The sequence below is a fragment of the Perna viridis genome, chromosome 1 (assembly GCF_037379345.1).
Source record: "Perna viridis isolate PV_CMFRI_1.1 ecotype Kerala chromosome 1, ASM3737934v1, whole genome shotgun sequence".
Taxonomy (NCBI): domain Eukaryota; kingdom Metazoa; phylum Mollusca; class Bivalvia; order Mytilida; family Mytilidae; genus Perna; species Perna viridis.
This window is the reverse complement of record NC_142445.1, coordinates 27,426,437-27,451,026: the sequence shown is the minus strand read 5'-3', so window position 1 is coordinate 27,451,026 and position 24,590 is coordinate 27,426,437. Positions and strand designations below refer to the sequence as shown.

The window sequence follows — 24,590 nt, the reverse complement described above, 5'->3', positions numbered from 1 at the left end:
AGTATTTTGATATTAAATTGAAGAATTATTGTTTGTTGAGGGAAACAATTTCATAGTTTTCATGGTTTTGGTTTAGCTACAAATTCAAATTCCCAACCAGAAGTATTATTTTTGTGAAAAACTTTTAGACTCGACTCATATCCATGTATTTAAAATTGAAATTTTATTAAACCATGAAAGTATGATATATCTACACAATTATTGATACCATCACAGCAAAGTATGTTTTTGTGTCTTCAAAAGAAAATAAATCTGTTGACGTATAACTAGTTCAGAGTTTGTATCACTTAGCAATAAAGTTAGAGATGAATACAGAATGATGTTATGATTTGTTGCTGTTGGAACTACTTGGTAATTTCAGTTACACTAAAAAAATAGAGCATTAATCGAACTTTAATTGATACCCTGCCAAGTAATGCTGAGAATGCTCGAAAACTATGATTTGAATTTTGCTGATAATTGAACTTAACCTGTATTTAAGGGTACTTGACAACTGTCCAAAGTTTCAAAACAAACAAACAAAAATCTCCAGTTATCATCTGGTAACTGTCAAGAGGTGTACACCCAACTTTACGGAGATTATCACATAATATCTTGCCACTTTGTGTGGTGGGGTAAAAAAAATAATCACTTAATGTAATCCATATACTTAAACTGTATAACTGTTATACATTACAAAACTCTTGTTTTAGGGCCATAACTCTAAAAAAGGGAAATTTTTTAGGGCTATTGCTCGGGTAAAATAATGTGGCATAAATGGTCAGCCCGTGGAAAAACAATGATAAAATGGAGTTTCTGTGATTTATTTCTAAATAAAATTCCTTTCAGCAGTTTCTGATAGATTATGGATGAAACTGTGAACAGACATCCAGCAAGACAGGGAAATGGACCGATAGCACAATTACTATATACCTAGAGCTTCACAAAGCAGGGGATTCATAATCAATGCCAGGAAATAAAATAGCACAATTACTATATACTTAGAGCTTCACAAAGCAGGGGATTCATAATCAATGCCAGGAAATAAGAAACTAAAATTGTTCATTTTTAAAAATTTATTATTTTCTCCTGTATTTCATTGTAAAATGTAATTTACAAATAAAACATAACCCCAGACACTATCTTACTAACTCGCTCACTCATTCATCCAAACCAAATAGTTTCATACCCATTATAAACAGGTTTTACATTGATCACAGAGACTTAAAAATCTGGATAATAAATATATGATACAATTTTGAATATACATGGTGCTTTACAATATTCTCTCAATTTCAAAATCAGAGACATCTATAAAGAATGAACACATTTTGCTTTCAACATTACCAACAAGAATACAAGAGTCTCTTTATAAGGAACAAAGCCAAGAATAAAGGAGAACCTGTCCAAAACAGACATTTTCTGAGGTCCCTTCATATCATTTTAATGCATTTTAAAACTGAATAAACCAAACACCCGTCCTAACTCAAACCCTTCAGAGGTTTGGTTAAGGAGGTAGACCTAAGGTAAGGGACACAACTCTCACAAATCATTGGAATATTTGTATTCAGTATTTACATCAATCTTGTGTAAGCACCAAAGTAACTTGCACTAATTTGATACTGTTTCAAATGAAAGCTTGATAGGCTTCGGTAAAATTGAATATGGTACAAGCATATCACTAATTTCAAGAGTTGTGTCCCTTACCATAGGTCTACCTCCTTATGATAAGTTTTACATTACAATAAATATAACTTAAGTTTTATTCTTTGCCCTACACAAACTGAACATGAAGCACTTAAAGATACAACTGTAGATCTACAAATGAGTCATGTGTCTGAAAGTTTTTCACGTTAACAATGAGTGAAATGCTCATCAAATTATGTTTTAAATTATTTTCATTTACCAGACAGAAAATGTTCTAAAATCAGGAAAAAAATTAATTGACCAATTTCATCTTAGAAGTAAAATGACCCAGTCTTTTAAACCTACAGTTTTCAAGATGAAAAAAAAATAAACATTTGCATTAAGCGTATATTGTGAAATAGATACTAAATTCTAATTTTTTTTCTAACACAAAATGCATAAAATTTATAGCACTTCATTAGGAATGTATATACTTTGAGCACCAAACCATGAAAACATTAACTTCTCTAGTCAAGAAAACAAATTCTTAAAATAAAATGTATGCAATTCTTCAAGACAGTAATACTTGGAGTCTTGTTTATGAAATCAAAATAATTGACAAATGCGAATGTTAAATTTGCTTTGAGAAAGATCCACATTTCCAGTTTTTTGTACACTGAAAAAAAAAAGGATGTGAACTGGATGTTATAACCAGTATTATTAATTAAAGCGAGAAACATAACCAAATGATGACATTAATGTCTGTGTTTTTTACTGAATTAAAGCATTAAACTTGGTAATATTTTAATTACTGGTACACATATAAAAAAATTATTACCTGGTACTCTCTTCCGAGATAATACAAGTTATAAGATCAGGCCATATATTTTCACCTGAATATTAGTAGTTGAATGAAATCTATATGGTCTGATTTCATTATTCTAAAGACCTATCTAGTTGAATACTCAGATTTTTATTCACATGAACTTGCCTCAAATTTACATGTACACTATACCATGAATTTCAAGTTATACTTGGTTTATACGGGTGGGTTTTTTTTAGACAAGTGTCTGTGATTTTACTTATTTCATACCTGTGTTCAAGCAACCTGTCCAATCAGACATCATACTCTGATGAGTCTATTCAGACAGGTACTGATGTAACTATTTACAGCACATTTATCTACATGTATATTACATTAGAAACAAATAATATGAGGTTATGATTAACATCTTATGTACATGTAAATCTCATACTTATAATTTACTTGAATTAAGCTACATTATTGCCCCAAAAATGCATAGCCCATGCCTCATACTATCCCATCCATTCAATAAAATTGCACTTATTTATGCCAAAAAAAAATGCCACAAACAAAAAATATATACTCTTAAAAATGAAGTCAACAAAACATGTCTAACAACTTACTTCAATTACCCATATATAACACACATCAATCATTTAACCATATTATTTTAAGGAGGTAGACATAGGGAAAAGGACACAACTCTTACAAATCATTGGAATGTTTGTATTCAGCATTTTATAACAATGTCATGCGAGCATCAAAGTAACTTGGATTGAATTCATTCTGTTTCAAATGAAAGCTTGAGAGGCTTTGGTGAAATTGAATATGATACAATCATATCACTGATTTCAATAGTTAAGTCCCTTACCATAGGTCTACCTCCTTATGTTTGTTCACAAAACATAGAACTAAATAATCTTTCTCCCATGAAGCATCAAAGGTTTTATACATCTAATAAAGTAGTGTTTTATACTACATGTACCACTGAAATACCCATCTTAAACAAAGAAACTGTCAAAATAAAACCATCCAATCACTATTTCACCTAAATTCTATAAAGAAGGCTTTTTATTTTGCTTATAAGGCCATGCAAAGTTGATTTCTTGGTTTTTATTCCATTTTTCAAGCAAACCAATGAGGAAGGGGCTGCATTAAAAAATACCCCCCCCCCAAAAAAAAAAGAAAAAAAAAAGCAGCATGGGTGTTTTTTCACCTTGTTCATAGCCAAAATGATGTAGGGTGCTTTTTTGTTTTTATTTAAAGATATGATCATGAAAATGGGTAGAGAAATACCTGTCCCTTAAAAAGTGACAAAGAGGGGGCTGACAATGAAGAAACTAATTTAAGTTGCCCTCAGGGTGCTAAAGTGCCTTCTTTTCTATTGTGGCAGGACGGTCTACCTGCGATGTAGTAGGCAGTGAGATTTAAATAGCCAGTTAATTGACTTGGCTAAAGGATTAATTCTTTAGCCGAATCGGTTTGTTGCTGGCTTGTCACTGAGCGGTCTACGGTTTGATCCTCGGTGGCGGAGTATTATTTTGTGAGTCAAAACATGCTTTTCCCATTACACTATAATTGTTCAACTCTGCCCAAGTTCCTAGCTGGAACAATGGATACTGATGTTTTGAAAAAGCTGGACATATGGTAAAAACAACATTTTAATGGTACTTTATATTTCAACTCCTAAAACATACCCCTCATAAAGAAAGCAGTGTGGAATTTTTCATTTTTTCACAGCAGTAACTCTGTGAAATAACGTGTTTGTGCAAATATTTTCTTACACAAAGAAATATCTCATCCACAGAGAGTCATAAAATTAAAAACAGCCAATTAATGGCATGAATATGTTCATTTGATAATATCTGTGATAATTTTGAACTACAAAAGAAATACTAAACATGTACTAAAATACCGTATGGTGGGGAAAAGTTATCATTTTCACTATATTTGCAAGATGTTAGGAAGCTAAAAAAGAAATTTAAAAAGAAATGCTTGCTAAACTTTAGTCTAAATATTGGAAAATTTCTAATTTTAAAATCCTGGAAGCACAAAAATAACCAACTGCTAAAGTTGAATATTTGTACCTCAATTTTTGAAAAAAATCATATTTACCAATAATATTGTATATTTTATACATGTTATATCTTTGATCCTTGTATTCATTACTTATTACTAGAAAATTAAATGTGGTGATTAAAGAAAAAAGAATCTATGAATATTTTTATAAATTTAACCTATAAATGTGAAAGTATTTCAATGTAGTATTCACTGAATTAATAGTATTTAGGAATAACAGATAATAGTTCTTCCACAGATTCTGCTTTTACTCTGGTACTTAGAAATTTCATAAAAAGGGAAACAACTCACACACAGGCAGACTGGTTCACTGTCTAGTTAAGTAGAGTCAGAACAGATAACTAAAACAATCAGAACATTGGTAATTACTCAGTGATTTTTGTATTTTTTTCTGAAATCATTCATGTACAAAGTAATAGTAGTTTTATTTTCTAAAAACAAAATTTAATGTTTATCTTATTCAAAATGAAGCAGCAATCAAATTTTTCTGGATATGTGAGTTATTCCCACTTGCTTGAAATGTCTAAGAACCAGTGTTGAAGTAGATACTGGAAAAGGGATTATATATGAAAAAGGAGTACAAATGCATACTTCACATTAGTATTATCAACTCAGCAAATATGCAAGCTGTTCTGAGCTATTACACAATGTACACACTGTACCTGTCAACAGTATTAGCACTATAGCTATTAGAATTTGGCACCTGATATCCATCATGGTTTTTACCATATATACTTTTTTATCGTTGGTTTTAATTTCCTGAGCTATGAGTTGTATATATATGCTCATTGAACAAAAATTCCACCCATAGATCTTAAAATTACTTTTCTAAAACACAACAGAAATATATCAAAAAGTTACTTATCTTAATCTAAAATATTTTTGATTTAATGCATTTAAATTAACTATAAAAAATACTTGATTCATCAGCTGTTATATTTCAATTGGAAAAATGTGTGCCTTAAAACATTAATATTTTTAGTATCATAATCTCATGTTAATGAGATCATACTCATTCCCTTACAGTACTTCCCACCTTGCGCCTGCAATCCAGCAGGCTAACCAATTTGCCACCACTCAATCCCCCAAAACAGGAGGATTAGTTAACATAGTGAATCAATGGCTGTACTGCTGACGATACCGGGAAATGAGATGCACAGTGCTAGATACTTGTTACACATGTATCAGGAAATCAAGACACATTTATCAAGAAAAGGATCAAATTATCACTAGAACTCAGATATATCAACACATGTGTAAAACTTTTGCAACTATCTACGATGAAATTAGTGCTATGACTTTTTGTTGAGGTGATTAGGAGCATCAGCAAACATATATTTCAGTTTAAATGCTTCAGCTAAGAGTTCTCCTATTTCTTCATCATTCCAATGGTGTGTTGGTAGGTTCTGTAGAAACATTAATATTCCCTAAAACAAGATAATAATTTATCAAAAGGATCATTAGTTTGAATATATCATAAGGAGGTAGTCCAAGGGTAAGGGATACAACTCTTACAAATCATTGGAATGTTTGTATTCACCATTTTACATCAATCTCACTTAAGCATTGATTTCATTCTGTTTCAAATGAAAGCTTGATAGGCTTTGGTGAAATTGAATATGATACAAATATATCACTGATTTCAAGAGTTATGTCCCTTACTCTAGGTCTCCTTTTTTACAAAAGAGAGTGGAGAAAAAATTTAAATTAATAAAAGGCTTCAGGAGAATTGATTTCTCCCAGGAAATCTGTTGAAACCTTGGAAAATGTAAAAAGCAGGAAAGTCTCACAGATATTTAATCATGGCCTGGTGGTTAAAAAATCACATTCATTTTTAATCACAGGCTTAGAATGGGAAGAAACAATATTTGGTAAACTGTTTGTCAGAATGAAAACAAAAAATGCTTGAAACAAAGTGGTTTCGTCCAATATAACCTGAAATAACTTCCTGAACATATATACTCAGGTACAAGTCTTTAAAACGATGCTAAATTTAAATTAAAGTCATATCTAACACACCCATTCAAGTAATTAAAATGTATTGACTATAATATGGCAAAACTATCTGCTATTTACACAGCAGAATGAGGAGAGGTTCTATAAATTAAGTATTTGAGAATTTATACCTGAAAATCTTTCTCTCTCAAACAATCTGAGGAAAATCTGTCTAAAAATGCTGCACATACATACAAATGGAAATCAGCGAAGCCATTCTGTTCTGACTGTAATAAAGAATGATGATACTGACAATTCAATTTTTAACCGTAAGTAATCTCATCTTTGTGAACTCATTAATTCAAGATCATTGAACTATGAAGGCAATTTCAATTGAAATTAAAGTGTAAGTGTTTGTAACAATCAGGCAAAATGGGAAAAATCAGAAACATGCATGTCAAAACCCAACCGATCTGACCAAGTAATATCAATCAACGATACTTTCTCTATTTGACAAGACCATTATTTGATCTCTGCATCACCAGCATTGCTCCAAAATTTTTCAAAAGAATGTTAGAAAAATGAGGTTTTTGACAAAGTCAAAGTTATCTGCCCTTGAAATGTTCATTTTCAGTGCATTTCAATGAAATTGTAACTCAATAGTTCAGCATATGGCAAATCTTGTCTGTTTTCCTCGATTCTGATGGTGCAAATAGTCAAGTTATGCTATCAAAATGGTGGGTTTTTCATACCACGTTTCACCTACTGCCTGATTCTTACAGGGACTGACACTTAACAATAAGTTGTTGATTCTAAATTCTCTTTTTTATTATTGAAGCTTTTTTTCATCAATTTTTGAAAAAAGACACATTTTTGCATTTTCATATTGTTTGATTTTTCAAAATATTATTAATGATGTTTATTAGTACACACAGAACATGGGTCTGTAAAAGAATGCACCTTACAATTTCCTAAAATGATTACATGGAATCTCATTCAAAAATCGCAGATCTTCTACTCATCAATACATGGAATCTCACTGAAAACTTGCAGATCTTCTACTCGTCAATGATAATTATGGAAGTGTACAGTAAGTTGATAGAAAAATTCTAGTTGTAGTTAGATCAAAGGACAATTTTCACAGTCAGCAGTAAACGAGTTTATACTAACTTACCTGATAAGTGTCCCATAATCTTACTGTACATCGTAAAGGTATTTCTCTCATCAACAAATTATTCATCCATCGGAAAGAAAATTGTAAAAATTCTACATGCTGGTCTTCTAGATGGTTATATAAAGGAACTGAAAATAATAAAATAATACAGATAACACAGATATGACAATGAAATGAAGAAAAAATCTAACAACCAATTGAACTCAAACATCATTAATATAAATCAATTTTCCACAAATACCATAGTTTAATTAGCTGATATGATGTCAGCTGACATTCCATTTTGACAGTACATTTTTTAAGATCATTACTAACCTTTAAATAATTGAGTGATGTATGACCTCCTTTTTTTTAATTGAAAATCAAATTAATTTTGTGTTGTAATCGAAAACAATTTTGTCTCCTTTCTCAGGCATGTTTACATGAAGCCAAAATAAGTAGATATTGGTGTAATTGAAAATAAGCATATAATACATGAAGAAATGGAACTGTAAAATTTTGAAATAAAAAAGTCTTTTTTTCTATTAATCAATATAAGTTTTAGGACCAAATAAATAGATATGGACCTCAATCAACAGCTTTAGATGACTCTAAATTCTTTATGTCCATAAACAAAAGTAAATACATTATACATTTTAGTTTCATCATAGTATATACCTACCATTGATTCTCTTGATAAGACCTTTAAGAGCATTAACTTTCATCTGTATCCCTGGCTGAGCGAAGGTATAGTTATCTTGTATACCATCTAATAACTTTGACATACACCAGAAACTATCAGCCTCGATTATGTTCAATGTTTCTTTTGGTAACTCAGTCAGATCACAGTTCTCAGATTCTATATCTGTCAAAAAAAAAAGGAATAACTATATTAGTACTTAATTGGGAAGAGTGAACAACCAAAATATGATCACAACTGCCAAAGAAAACGAAGATTTAGGAAGTGCTTGGAATTTGTTTCATGCATGAATTAAATCTCAATGTGTTCTTGGCACAAATTATTATAATTTGATTATTATTGATAACAAATTAATCATCCTATTTATTTTTTCAATAATTTATAGTTATTTTCAAATAACTATTAATTTTTGAGGTGTTTAAATTGATATTCCAAATTATCAGAGAGATTAAATTAAGTTTACCTAACACAAAAAAAAAGTGATTTGATGTTTTAGAGGGAATATATAAAGAATTCCCTTCACAATTGATTTATTGAAACTCATTACACAGGAACATTCGATAATTCACTGTCATCTACATAATAAATTTCTTTTAAAGAATGACATTGTTACATCTGTTTATCAAATGACCTATTTTTTACAATGACCAGTTTTTGTCAGAACGATGGCATATAAAATCTTTGATTTTGATCATGATGACATGTAAAATCTTTGATTTTCATCAAACTTGGTACAAACACCCAACTTTAAAAAATTACACATGAACAGGTTCTGAGGGTGAAAAGTTTGTTTACATTTTTTTTATTGATACTAGAAAATGTTTCCTGATTTAAAGCAACTATGGAAGATCTTAAGTGTCAGTACCTGTAAGAATCAGGCAGTGGGTGAAACATGGTCTTAAAGAAACCACCATTTTGATCATTGAATGTGACTATTTACACCATCAGAATCAAGGAAAGCAGACACAGTTTTCAAGATCACGCTGGACCACTGAGTTACAATTTCATTGAAATGCACTGAAAATGAATATTTCAAGGACAGATAACTCTGCCAAAAACCTCATTTTTCTATCATTCTTTTGAAAAATTTATGAGCAAATCCAATGATGCAGAGATCAAATAATGGTTTTTTTCAAAGAGAAAAAGTATCCTTGAGTGATATTACATTGTCAGATCGGTGGGGTTTTGACATGCATGTTTCCGATTTTTCCCATTTTGCCTGACTCTTACAAACACTTACACTTAATACTTTATACAGAATAACAGCAGTTTTGATGTTGAGATATTCAAAACTGATGTTATTCAGCTTATTGGCAACATCACAATCGTATTAACATTGTCATTGTTTTAGTATATATCAGGCAGTAAGAACATAGAAAAATGATAAAGCTACAGATAAATATATTTCTCCTATTTAAGAAAATTTAGTTAGAAATTACTTGACAGGAGTGTTTTTACAATTCATGAAACATTGTAGTTTTGTATAAGAAATGTACAATTACAAACATTATTGGTTACTCTATGTGTTTAACATCTGTTATTTTACTCCAGATCCTTACCATTATCAATATACTCTAACAAAAACACAACAAAGAATGGAGTAACTAAATCATTAATTCCTTGTACATATCCACTAGCTGGATGTCGTATTGCCCAAATATACAGTATTCGCTCAAATATCTGAAATAATAATAAAATCATGAAGCATGTGGACATAATAGCATTCAAAATTATGATTTTAGTTTTATATAACTATTCAGTTTACTGTTGTTATATTTACAACTGAATTTCATAAATATAAGTATGGTCTCAAACAAATGTTTCTCTTGTAGAGATACATGTAGAAAGTTTTATCAAAACAGTATCAATGATACTGATTTTGGTCCTTTAAATTTGTTACTTAATACATGTGATTCTATAAGACAGGAAATGAAAAAAGGGAAGTAATTCAATCCAATATTCATATTGTCAGTGCTTATTATAGATTCATCAAAACAGTAAAACAAAGAGCTAGACTTTGAATAAAAACATAAATATTATTGACAAGTGTATTCTATCTCTAAACCAAGGCCCATAACTTTCAAACAAAATGGTGCTCTACATCTACCAAGCTATTTTGTTGCTACAGACAACATGCAGTATCACAAATAATATTCTACACAAATAATATAAATACAGTGCTAGTATTATGGGTACCACTTTCTTAACTTTTTATCATTTCGAAAAAATTATTAAAAAAATTTCCAGTATAATGTATTCACCAGAAATGATTTTTGTTAAAATCAATGAAAATTTAGATTGACTGAGTTTTCCAGTATTAACTTACTGGTAAGCTCTTGGAAGATTTAGATTTAAAAGAAAATCTATACACACCCATTAATCTATGTTCAAAAGATTACCCAAACATAAAAAAAAAAGAACTCAGATTTAAAAAAAAACACTTTAACTAGCATTCCTTGTAATGAAAGACAATACAGTCTTCCAATAAACTGTAATAGACTCAATCCAAACAAGGCTCCATCGTGAATGCCCATAAATTTCTTCTTCCCTTAATTATAAACAAATAAACTGTGGTTTCATTGATTGGTGTAATGTTCAGATATAACGCTACAGAGTCAAAATTTGTAATGTTTTTACTATAGTAATATACAATAAATTATTTATTTTTAATAATATTATAGCACTCTGTGAATTTATACAAACCATGCAGATATTACTATTATTGAAAGTGTTGAGGCAAATCAATGTATTGTAAAACCATACTATGTAAATAAATGATGATAATGGATTCGGTAAGTGATTAGACCAATCTAATTAAAATTAGACCTTCTAATTGTTCAATATAGTCAGTGGATAGAGGATCTAATAACATTCCATTCTAATTTTTGTTCAGTTGACCTTTTGAAAATTCTCAGATTTCCCCTTCACAATAATGAAAACTAAAATCTGATTGGCTGATAAAAAAGGTCATCTGAACAGAAAGTAAAATGGAGTACTATTAGATCCTATACACAGTGACTGAATGGAACATGAAATAGCATGTGTTGTTGTGCTAGGCATTCCCTAACTCAAATAGGAATTTGATATTGGAGAGCAACCAGAATCACTTACAATGTATGCCCCATCTGTATGAAGCCACACACCAAATTTAAAATCAATACATCCAATGGAAGCAGAAATTTCTGTGACAGAAATTTTCTCTATCATTCTATATAGTGATAAATGGCAAAGTCCTATGAAAGAGGAAGTCAATATAAAACAGCACCCAAAATCACTAACACAGAGTAAATAATAGTAGTCTGCCCGCCTGCCCGAGACAGGCTTTTTTTCGGCAGGGCTGGCTAATTTTAGCAAAAATTTATAAAACCATATAGTAAATACATTGAAAAATTGTAATCAGGACTGGCTAGAATTTGAGTGAGTTTCCTACACTGACTAAAAACATATGCCCCATCTATATGAAGCCACATGACAAATTTGAAATTGATCCCATCACTGGGAGCCGAGATAATTGTGACAAAAATTTGAATGGACATACGAGGTGATTCTAATATACCACCCACTTGTTGAGTGGGGTGTTACATTTATAAGGTATAATTTTTATTAGATTGGAGATTAGAATGGTGATTAGAAAGGTTAGTTCAAAAGTAAAACCCTGATGAAAGTTAGTTTCTATTGTTAGTAGTGTACCAATTGATCACTAGTTACATCTACATCCATTTTGTTAGTCTGACTAAGTGTTATGTCCTAAGACTACACCTCACTCTGCCTAAATACTCACTTCTTGAACAACCTTTTGCTGCAGTAAATGTGCTAGCGAGGTCATTCTGGGTATATCTTTTAATATCTGCAATAAAATCTTATTTCTTTAAAAAAATATCCCATTAAAATTTGACAATACTGGGTATAAAAAAAGTCTAATTAAACTCTATGCATACTTCAAGTATATGAATATTTATTCCAAAGGGTCATTTTTGTAAGAAAATTGCATGTTTTCTGAAGTTCTCATTGAGAAAATATTGCATCTATAAGAGTAGACCATTGTGGTTCAATAATTTTTGCCACATTGATCTCTACATAAAATTTAAAAAATAAAAGCACTTAGTGCAGTAACTATGAAAGGGGTTTGGGGCACAGCTTTTGACAAGTTTCCTCCTCACTTCTTAATTTTTTTTTCATCAAAGTATGCATAAAGTTGTGTTCCTTAAAAATCATGCCGTACACCATTTGCATGCCTTAAACGAATTGATACAATATCTATATATAGGTTGCAAGCAATATTTGTTTATACTTTGTTGATTTCTAGATTTATCTCACATTAAATCAACTCTAGTAAGACATGCTTCACAGATAGAAAAAATAGGCAAGTTTACATATACCATGTGACAATGTCACATGACAAACATACAAACAAGGGCAAGGCCATCACCATGACAACAGTCCATGTTTGAACTTACTTGTTGCACAAGTAATTGTTGAAAAATAGGTATTAAGGGGTTCATTCTAGGTATATCTATGTGTATCTGCAATTAATGTTTCATAAAAGTGCATACAAATTGCATTATTAATGTTATCACATATATACAAGCAAATGTGCCACACATGAGAATCATATTGTTTCCATCATATGATTATCATATAAATCGAGCACCATATGTTTCGGTTTACATATGATAATCACATGATAATAATATGTTCTTCACAAACATACGACAGTCATATGTTTTCAAGCCAAAATTAACATATGAGAATCATATGATAATCATATGACTATCATTTATTAAATATCATATGATTTTCATATGATTACCATACGATTATCATATGAATCAAGCACCATATGATTATCATATGTGGCACATTTGCCTGTGTATAGGAAGTTAATATAAGGAATAATGTATTAGTTTTTTTTTATATCAATTATGCATACATCCACAAATTAGATACATTAAAATATTATTTGCATAATCATTACAACTGAATGCATAAATACATCATTACTAAAACAATTTTGTTTAGAATTATCTACAGCGATTTGACATAACTGACAACCTACATTTTTAAAGTTTCCTTTAAATGTTTACATTCATGTTTTTCATGAGTCTTTTAACCATATGAAGACTTGTTTAATCAGAGTGCAGTCAATTTACAGGAAATATTATCAACTGGTAAAAATTGTTTATTCCATTTTATCCATATAAACTAAGAATCAGTAAGATGAATTATATAACAATTTGTGTCACTTCATCATAAAGTTTGTATGCCATTGTCTCAACTACCTTTTAGATCCATCAACCCTTTGATATTAGATAACAGTCACAAGGTCAAATATAAGGTTAACTAAGTGGTTACAATCTATAAAAAAACAACAGTATCTACTATTTCAAGTTTATATGAAAAAATGTTCATTTTTACTTTATGTTTTATACTACAAAAGTTCTACAATGACAACTACATTTACCTGTCTAAATGTAGATTCGTGCATTTCCTGAAATCTAGTTTCAAAATATTGGTCTATAAAACCAAAGTATTCATTCCTCTTTCTCTCCAACGTTGGAGCTCGTCTGTCCATAGAACAAGGGAGATAACCCTAAAAATAAGTAAGAGTAAAATTAATTTAGTCAAAAGAAACACAAACTGTTCATGTGAGACCCAAAAGGGTAGTCAAAGATGTTAAAAAAAATATTCAGTCAGAAAAATATGTTTTGTTCACAATCTATGTACTATTAACCAGTTTTCATGTATTTTTGTAGATTCATTTTTTCCCCAAGTTCAAATCCTTCAAGTTAAAGTTCTAGGTGATATACTATTATGATTAATGATTTTTTGTTGATAACCATAAATATAGAAAGTATTTGCAATGATTTTAAATTTGTACAATCTTTATTCTATAAGTAGTTTTTCTATTTGTAAAATTGACTTTCAAACGAACGTACAAATGATACAAATATCATTTTATGGTCAATATTGGTTGGACTTCATTCTCAATGAATTAAATGATTGTTTATTACTATTTTCTAACTGGTGACATTTACCTCTGTTCAAATATCAATTAAATATTTTTACATCATTGATACTGTTGGTCATACAGCTTTAGCACTCCAGATAAAAAAATTGCAAAAAAATGATTCATGGTTGAAAAGCCTACATATTTTTATTTTTGATATTTTGTTTAAAATGTTATAGTAAACAGAAATTAACATGTGGCTTTTCATATAATCCTTGTTCATGGGAAATAATAATTATATAGAATGTACTGTAGAATTCAAACTCTGTAAATGACACTAAAATACAATAGAAACTGTTGGATTTTCAATGTGGACAAATTGGAATGAATGCTAATACATTTTATCATACAGACCTATGAATCAACTTATTAAAAAGAATAAAAATGTGTAGTCTTTCTCAGGGTGTATCCCATTTTACAAAATTTGCATGATTATTACTACTACTTTACTCCTCATATTATATATACGAGCCTGGCTAAATTTAAATTTCTCTACTAAAATTTGACAACAAAAATATAACTGATATTGGCAAGGTTGGTGAATAACTGAAAAAAAAACCCAACATTTTTGCATTAAACATTTGAATGAATAAAACAACTTGGCATTGGTAATCCTATACTAAAACAGTGTAATAATCTATACCCATTTGACTTACAGATAAAATCTTCCATGCTGTAGGACGTACTGCCTTGGGTATACCTGACCAACTAAGTTTTCTGAGTTCATCTAAAAAAAATTAAAACATCATTCAATCAAAGGAAATGTTTTTTTAAGTGCATAATTCCCCATATTTGGGATATAATGCATGTTTGCAGGTAATTATTTTCTTGATTAACAAGCACCCATGTAAAAAAAGACTGTCAGATGATCAGGGATGAATTTATACAGAATAAGATGGAAGCATACATAGGCAAAATTTATAATAAAAAAAAAGAATAGAAATAGTAAAATGAGAATTAGAAAAGAATCATACTAGATCAATTCAACACCCAGAATTTTTGTGGAAATTGCTAATTATATGGAATAACAATGACATTATACTCAGTAATGGACTTCTGGGTTTGAAAAATTAACACCTTTTTTATCTGTAAAAAATTAAAAAAAACTGCTTTTGAAATCATTAGTAACATGCCCTGTAGTATGCAAAAAGATTTATACCTATGTTGGTAATAACATAAAGTTCATGTGATTATAACAACATTTTTCTAAATTATGTAACAAAATAACAAAAATGTCCTGTATTATGTAAAAAACACCAATTTCAAATGTTGGTGTTGTTTTTCATTTCATGTCCTGCTCAAGCAATAGCTAGAGCTACCAACATTTTCCAGTTTGACCTTATTTACCTAAATCAGTATTTGGACCAGCCAATACTGAATTAAATTTCTCTAGTTTTGCTGCCTCTCTGTCAGGGACTACTGGTTTTGAAAACCTAACTGGAGTAGACTTTGGTGGCTGCCAACCATAGTTCAAACGAACTCCAACACCAGGACCTGCATTACCAGAAAGTGCTGATGGAACTGCAGTAACATGACCTTAATTAAACCAAACAAAATTTTAAAATGTGTACATTAAGCCTAATAAATCTGAGAATGTAAATATCAAGTTTGTTTAATGCATTATTCTTTGGTATCTACAGTAGTGAGTGAGTACTTTCAATAAATTCTCTCAATTATTGTTCAAATCTAAGATTCTTGGTTCCCTTGATTTTCCTTTCAAGACATTAAATACTTCACTGATGACCTCTTTCAAGGCTTTGATAACATATTGATTGGCTCTGGCCATTTTGAACTAGACACAAAATGACATTCATCGTTACATAAATCAAATATGCCATTCATACTTCTTTTATAATCTCTAATATGCCTGGAAATGCCAGTATTATATATGCCATAAAAATTAAACTTAATAGAAGTGGGAGGTTTTGCACAATAAAACTGTTTTAAGGAAGTAGACCTAGAGTAAGGGACATAACTCATGAAATCAATGATATGTTTGTATCATATTCAATTTCACCAAAGCCTCTCCAGCTTCCGTTTGAAGCAGAATAAAATGAATCCAAGTTAATTAGATGCTTACATAAGATTGATGTAAGATGCTGAATACAAACGTTCCAATGACTTTTAAGAGTTATGTCCCTTACTCTAGGTCTATCTCCTTAACCCACTACATGTATCATTATCCATAATGCCTGTTCCAAGTCAGGACCATTGCAGTGGTTTTCTAACTTTCCCCCTTTTACCATAATATTGTCATTTTTTATACAGACTTTCCTTTTTCACTATTCCTTTTGACTACAGTTTATCAGTTCAGTAATTTCATTCTTACCCTTCATATGTGGAAAGTACTGAGTATATTATTAGTATTTAGGTTGTTTTTATGTGACTGTATATGTATTGTAAAAAATAAACCCTAAAAGTATTACCTTTGTTCTTCTTACTATTAATAGATTACTTATAGTGACAGGTAATAGGAAAGAGCTGTACAGCTGACGTAATTTATAACTTCAAATTATGAGCCACATTTTTATAAATCTTAAAACAGTGTTTCTGCCACAACTAAAGAGTTTCTACCATTTTTATGATATACACAAGCCTTTCAAATAATTACACTGGACAAATTTAAACATGTAATAGATAAAAAGCTGCATAATAAAAGCCCTTATCAAGTGAAGTCAAAATCACAGATAAATTCTGATGAAACATTTGCCCCCTTCTACAAAAAGATATCTTTCGTATTAAGCAGACTTTGGTTCATCAAAATTTATCGTGTATGGAAATACAATGTATCAGTGACATGCTGCTAAAGAAAATAAAAGTAAACTCTACTTTTGATAGCATTAGCTCTCTGTGCCTCACTTTTTGCTTTTTGTTGGCGACTATGATTGTCTATCACTGCCCTTGCTGTTGACTGCACATCTCGTAATGACATTGGTATATTAGACATCAACAATAAATCATCGTCCCCATCATCCCAAGCATCTGACGTGTTGTTCTCAAAATCATGGAAAGCATCCTTCTTCATAGTCTTTCCTTTTTCTTCCCTTAAAGAATAGAGAGCACATATTGTATATTAATCTGAGCTTTGGAAATTAAATAAGGCCAAAAAAAAATGTGTGTGGTTCTGTTCACCTCATAGACACATACATGGTTGGTAGGTAGGGATTTTTTAGGTTTTTTGAGCAAACTTCACAAGTTGTACTTGTCATTTTCATTGATGAATACTGCTTTTAACTCAAAATTCTGTATTTCCAAACCTTAATCCTCCTGCTACCATGATGACTGAACTAAGTAATGGTAGAGATAACTCAAAACTTTAAAAGAAAAAAAGGAAGTGAATATAAAATATGGGTCAGTTGGTTTTTATTTGATTTTTTTTTTTCGTTTTGGCAATAAAATCTAAGGTCTGACTGTCCAATGACTGGAACCACATATTTTTTTTATATTTGGCCTTCTGCACTTAAAGTTGTTTGACATACTGGTTTAAGTTTTTTTTAACTGTACACAAGCAAAGCAAATATTTGCCTACAACTTGTTTCCCTTATCACATTAAAATTACATTTTCCTATTGATCTAGTCATGCATGTACATGTATGTGGTTCATATATTTGTTACGTATAGATCTAGATGTATTACTCAGAATTTTTTTTTAGAATCACAAAAAAATCAGAAATTCAAAAGGGAGCTAACAACAATAGCATTTTTAAAAGAAACAATTTCCCAATGCTTCATGTAAAATGGTGAAAGCATTCACATTTCATTTTTGTATAAATAAGGTCCCATAGTTTTGAAACAAAAAATTAACATTAATAAAATTCCAAAGGAAACTCACATGAATAGAAGAACAATTTCAAAATTTAACTTACTTCTTTGGTATTGACTGGTGTAATGGTGGATGCTGTGCTCCATATACTGGTTTTATACTGAAAAAAAACCACACACACACATGACATATGTATGAAAATAAATGTAAAAAAATTATTAGTTTTATTACATGTGTACACTTCTGCAGAAACATCAAATTTATGGTTTAGTTTTTAAGCATGAATGTAAGTGACAAGGTTAAAAATTCAAATGGGTAAAAATTCTAAATTATATCTTCTACAGATGAGGTACATTGTAAATCATTTCAAATTATTTCATGTAGCTGTTAACTTTCTACAATTATCAGTGATTTTTCTGGGGCTTGGCATTGACGAAAGCCTTTTCAGAGTGACAAAAATAGCCTTGTCTTATTTCATCACCTGAAATCTTTAAAAGTACAAAAAACATTAGGAGTTGTAAGCCCAACATTGGTTCAAGTGGTGAAAGTGACAATTTTATTAACCCAAGCTAATTATAACTCTCAACAGGTGTCAAAATTTTGTTAAACATTCACCTAATTCACTAATCAGGCACATAGAGTAAATGTCCATCTCTTGACCACTCAAACGTGACTTTAATGCACACAGTTAAAAGGCAATAAAGTTCAAATGCTGGTACAAAATTTCTGCTGGGAAAATTCCTTTACTTCTTGTTAACTTTGCATCAAAATGACGTCAAAAGTTATTTATCATTTATTTTTGTACATCAAATTTGAGTGTAAACCAATGTGGGTAATTTGGTCACCACACAGGTGTCACTCTGTTTTGTGGTTGCATGTCAGCAATATTAACAATCTTGAAAATATTATTTATGCTATCAATGAACTTCTCAGAGACCAATACGAAATATAACTGTGAAATGATGACATAAATTTTGTGATTAACTGTCTGGATCCCAAAAGCACAAATTTTGAAATTGTGCTAAGGAGTAATCAAGGGAACCAAGGTTATAGCAGTAATCAAAAGAATATAATCCAGTGACAAAAATCAGACATGGAAAACAGACATACAAAACAAAGAAGATATAGTAACTAAAATCATACATACAACATTGTACAAAGTAAAAAAAGCAAATGAGCAACTCGGACTCCACTAAAACCTGGGAGCATGGACCAGGTGCACCGGTAGGGTAAGTGTCCTCTGCTTTTCTACTTGCTCATAAAAAGTCAAGTCCGGGGTAGACAAAAGAGGAAAGGAAAACTACAATGACACATTGAACAAATCAGTTTTCATGGCGCAGATGGATACACTGTAAAGATCCATGAGCTCATGATGACGACCAAAAAACTTCTGTAGTGATGACTTCAATCTTGTAGCAACATAGTCCTGTTCCAGAAGCCTATTTGTTAGAATTCTAGTGTGACACAAAAAGTCTGTGCAGTTTGGCAAACTCTGGCATAACGCAGGAGTTGTGATATGAACACTCCATACGCAGGTGCTGAAGGGATGTTGCCACAGATGAAGGGAAAGTTAACACTTCTGAATGAAAAGTCATCACATTTGTCGTAAAGTTTGGTCAATAGTTTTCATTTACCACCAATTTCTAACTGTAGGTCAAAATATGAGGCTAAAATAGAATTTCATGAGGCAACAAAGGGGCAATATTTATTTTAATATATTCATATCTGTCCAATGCATGTTGTATTACTGGTGCATCTTAGGCAGTTCATATCTATATCAACATTGTGCTAGATGTATTTTTGTCTGTCTACAAAAGGTGGCCATGCAGAAAACAGCATTTTTTTTCAATATTGAAGAATTTAAAATTATGCCAGGGATGCATAGAATATATAGTCCCTGACTAAGTATAAGAGTGTAAAAGGATTTCTATTTTTGATGATTCTTAAAAGCTGAGGATTTTTTTTTAATTGAATCTCAGGTATATATGCTATTTGGATGTCTGGAAAACATGCTTGCATAATAGCAAAAAATATGCTTTATTCATATGATACTGATATATCTTATGTCAGATGCAAATACAACTTAAAAAAAATATACCATTAAAATGGTCCTCACTTTCTCACACAAAAGTGACAAAAGCTTTCAAAATCCTGGAAAAAAAACCCTGAATAATGGTACATGTACATGCAACTCAGAAACGACTTTTTTAAATACCATAAAGTGACACATAAACCATTTCAAGTCATTCTAAAGGAAAATCCTGTCAACATTAAGTAACTGAAATCAGTGGAGGTAATAAATACATTTATTAATTATCATCAGTGAGTATTGCACAACAAATTAGACAAAACTGAAATCGCTGTCTGATAACCATGAAAAACATGTGTTAAAACAAAAATACACCGGTGAATATTTATACAAGTACACCATAGCATAATAATACTGTAGTGTTCCTAACAAAATGTTTCATACATTTACATGTATACATGTAGGCACCAGATCATAACATGAAATCTTTCTCTTACAGACTTCTTTTAAAGAGTAACATAACACAAAGAATGACTAAGGATGAATCGATTCATTGTGATATCGATGTCTCACAATACTTTGGTGACAATACAATATGATGCATTTGACTGAGGTTTTGATATGATACATTACAGGTCAAAATACAACTTATTTTCAAACAACTGATGACATTACTATGTAATAGCATAGTAGGACATGCCATGTGAGGAAAAATCCATTAATATATGTTCAGATCAGTTATAGACTCTAAGAAAAAAAAAATTATCATTATTAAATCTATTGAATATCTTTCATTCCAAATTGAACAAAATATACAGGACAACATGCTGTTGTATATCGTATCGAAATGTATCGTTCCATTACCCTTGTATCACGATATACACCGTGACAGTCAGCATTTAGGGTTTGATATTAGTATTCTTTTCAGAGTCTGTTGATGCATCACAAAATGCATGACTGATGCCTCTAAATCTTCAGATCTATGGCCATACATGTGAACCTACCGGCGGTAGTTCAATTCTACCGGAATTAGAACCTTCCTACCGTTCTACCATTGAAACAGAAAATCTACCACTTTCCGAACATTATACCATAAACAAATTTTGGACGCCACTTTTTTATTTACTGAAAGAAAAAACCTGAGAGGATTGAATAACGACATATCCAGTTGATCTCAGGTAGACAGATGAACTGTTAATCACCGTTAATTAGGGTCATAAACAGTAATTTATGGCTTTAGTGGTTATCGACGAGACATAATTTAAAAGATGTGTGATGATTATATAACAACAGGTGATGACTGACAATTATCCAAAGTTTTAGTGGCACATGCTTAATTGATTAAACGATTTATTACAGACGACTGGGACTGGTGTAAATATTGATGCAGGACATATCTTTTGATGGTTATGGAAACATTGACCATGCATTCACTGAAAATGACTCAAAGTATGGCTTGTTTTTCTTTTCTGATTTGGCCGATTCACACCATCAATGGCAGATTGTTATTTTCTTTGGTTCGGAGACCGGAGCTACCCGACGAGCATGCAGTAATGACATGACTGTAAATACTTGAAAAAATAAAAATATTTAAACACCTTCCAGGAACATTCGACTCCTTTTTCCAAAAACTTTGCTTGTTTGGGTCTTTAACAGGATTAGAACTGACTGCAGACATCTCCTGAATTGCTTTGGTTCAATAATCATCTGTATAATACGATCTACATCATCTAAATTTAGTATAACTTTCCCTTCTTGACAAATTGTTGACGATATGGCTGACGTTAATTTCCGGTGACATTGATTCGTGTGATCTATATCCCACATACGCTTAAAATTGGGTCATTTCAAGGTACACTAAACAAAGCAGCTCGGAATCTCCATTTGTGTGTTGAAAACGAATTACTGACTTAAAATGATGATAGTCGTCAAAGTTCCAGGGGTCTTGGGTTGGAGCCTTCTTATTTGTGGAAAATGTTGTGAATTTTGGGCAAAACTGAGTAAATAATAGCCTGGAATTCAGTGTTAACCCTTTATGTAACTAAAAATTAAGTAATTTTGATTAAGAATAGGAATAAAATATATGCAATATAACATAGGTCATGGTAAATTAGCTCTGAGAGCTCTTTAACCGACAATAGATTTAATAAAAAAAAACAAGCACCTGCATAAACAAGGCATACATAAAGCACTATCATGCACACATAAAAACAATAATCATAAAAGCTGCAAAAAAAAGCAGTAAAACAAAATGAAAAGCAACATAAAAGCAGGTATAAGAGAATGGCCACGTGACAGCAAGCACTAAGAATGTCGGCAGGCTCTACAGAAGAAAAAACAATATGATGTGAATTTTTTATAAAATGTCCGAAAGTTGATAAACTCCTTAACTGTCTCATTTGACAAGGTGTTCCATGCAGATTCTGCTGCCTCGCACGTAATTCCTCGTACCCAAAACTTAAATTATCTTACCATAACTGGTTGTTCTCGGACGTGGAATTTCGGCAATGCCCTTGTACGGTACCTCAAATCTATAGGAATTATTGTTAAAATCAATCAAATCATGGAGAAATTTCGGACCAGAGTTGTTGAGTATTTTAAAAGTCTCTAATGCCATGGGACATTCTGCGTATTTTTAGTAATGGAAGTTAAGAGTTTTCGAGCAGTGCAGTGTATGAGCTGTTATAGCCATCATATATAAATCTGAGCACACGTTCGATTTTGGTGGTGTTGCATGTGTTCTGTGCAAAAATGACTTACTAGGGAATAGTAGCCGGGATAAGACATTATAAATGAGTGATAAATTGTGAGTTTTGATCGAATATTTGTTTAAGTGCATGGGTGCCTATATTAGTTAAGGAACATTAAGTTGTAGATTGATATGTGGTTGTCAAAATTAGTTATAATCAATTGTGGTACAAAGCAGATTCACCTCGTCCCCAAATTTTATGTTGTTAATATCAAGATTTATTGAACGTTGTATTTTGTGAGCGGGTCCAATGGCAACCACCTGGAATTTTCTGGATTTGCCTGTATTGTGTTGAATGTAAACCATGCATGCAGGGGCGGGTCCAGGCACTTTGAAAAGGAGGGGTGCCAGCCAGGTGAACCCTACAAAAAGGGGGGTGTGCTTGAACATTATTTACCATTTTTTGTCAATTTTACACATGCAAATGACAAATTTTCCAATAAAAGGGATCCGCCACAGACCATGAGATTATGGGTCTACTATCTTCTTCTAAATAAATAGGAAATGTGACCTTTTCTAAAGATTCGCCGGATTTTTCATAAGGTGTCATCATAGCCATAATTGTGGAGATCACATTTTTTGACAAAGAGAATATATATATTTTTTTCAGCGTACTCACTGAGTCTTTCCTTAGTTTTTACAGGAGTATATCATAGGGTAAGCGATCAAAGGCTTTATTTTGGTCAATACGTATGGAACCACTCCTTCCAAAATCGTAATCGATGTATGTGAGATTGTTAAACGAGATTTTTGTATTACTGACATTATAGCTAATGGCCTACTCTAAGGCATGAACAGGCTAAATTTCAAAATAAATTAATCTATCTCTTGTCTAAGTGTTTTAAACGTTAAAAAATTTACTTGGTATTGATTTACTTTAAAGCAAGATTGTTGATATGTGTATAACTTTTGTCTGGTCCTATTGCTATATTTTGCAACAAGATATGTTGAAACAATTAACTCTTGATGCGGATGTCTTACTTCTACGGGACAACGGTTCACTCCTTTTCATACTCACAGAAAGAATCAAAGTACTTATGTACTGAAGCAATATATAACGACTATTTAAATTTTTACTCCTTAAATTGTAACAATATAACAAAACAATATAAACTTAATATACATTCCAAGATAAAGTGATGATTTATGACATTGGTTCTTGGAGTAATATATACATATTACATATATATTTTCCATGACTTGTTTTTACATTATTTTATCTCTGTCTTGACAGAGTATAGAGGGGGCTGCATAATTGTAGCTAGACTTTTACTGGATTATGCAATGTGACGGGTCCCGGCAGCGAAACATGCATGACATGCTCACCTTTCATTCCGGAGCAGCTGATATCACCCCCGTTTTCATGGGAGTTAATATTTCTATAGTGCTTCAGTTATATCAGTTATATCACGTTTATGCAATGTCCTTTAATTTGATGAATCTGAATTAAATCCCAATATTTACTCCAGTATTTTTGCTGATATTTAGCTTTGCAGAGTGTTGATTTTTCTCCACAAATTTGTGTATATTGTTCCTCACATCCGCTCTGACTTTAGTTATGATACTCGTTCTTTTCATACATATCTTCTGATTGAATTTGTGGCAAAGTAAAACGTTACTTGGTTACCGACCCCAACAACAGGGGCTTTCTCTCACCATCAAATACTAGTCGGGCTGCGTATTTTATAGTTTGATCAAGCCCTTGTGTCCCAACCGATTTTCCACTACCACATGAAATATCTGCGTCAATTCAAGAATTTAACTT

General features: G+C 31.3%; 1 protein-coding gene across 3 annotated transcripts; it reads right to left on the bottom strand.

Annotated features, from left to right (window-relative positions):
* Window positions 1-1,037: 1,037 nt before the first annotated feature.
* On the bottom strand, window positions 1,038-21,870 carry LOC148628032 (TBC1 domain family member 22B-like). Of its 3 annotated transcripts, none has more exons than XM_088583635.1 (12): window positions 21,675-21,870; window positions 18,151-18,207; window positions 17,114-17,328; window positions 15,632-15,820; window positions 14,941-15,011; window positions 13,739-13,867; window positions 12,735-12,800; window positions 9,837-9,957; window positions 8,260-8,442; window positions 7,599-7,726; window positions 6,616-6,711; window positions 1,038-5,916 (listed from the first exon to the last, which is right to left on the bottom strand). In XM_088583635.1, the coding sequence occupies exons 1-12, from the start codon at window positions 21,752-21,754 to the stop codon at window positions 5,782-5,784; spliced, it is 1,470 nt and encodes a 489-aa protein (XP_088439761.1). In that variant the 5' UTR covers window positions 21,755-21,870; the 3' UTR covers window positions 1,038-5,781. The 3 variants fall into 3 exon arrangements, with proteins under 3 accessions (XP_088439761.1, XP_088439752.1, XP_088439771.1); XM_088583626.1 differs by lacking the exon at window positions 12,735-12,800 and adding an exon at window positions 12,059-12,124; XM_088583645.1 differs by lacking the exon at window positions 12,735-12,800 and adding an exon at window positions 12,059-12,124 and having other exon boundaries at window positions 17,144-17,328.
* Between the last annotated feature and the right edge of the window lie 2,720 nt (window positions 21,871-24,590).

Excerpts from the sequence above, each read along its gene's own strand:
- LOC148628032 (XM_088583635.1), bottom strand. The coding sequence starts at position 21,754 with ATGTCTGCAGTCAGTTCTAATCCTGTTAAAGACCCAAACAAGCAAAGT. Across the intron at positions 17,329-18,150 it reads CACCAGTCAATACCAAAGAA|GGAAGAAAAAGGAAAGACTA; the intron begins GTAAGTTAAATT and ends CTATTCTTTAAG. Across the intron at positions 9,958-12,734 it reads AACAATTACTTGTGCAACAA|ATATTTGAGCGAATACTGTA; the intron begins GTAAGTTCAAAC and ends TTATTATTTCAG.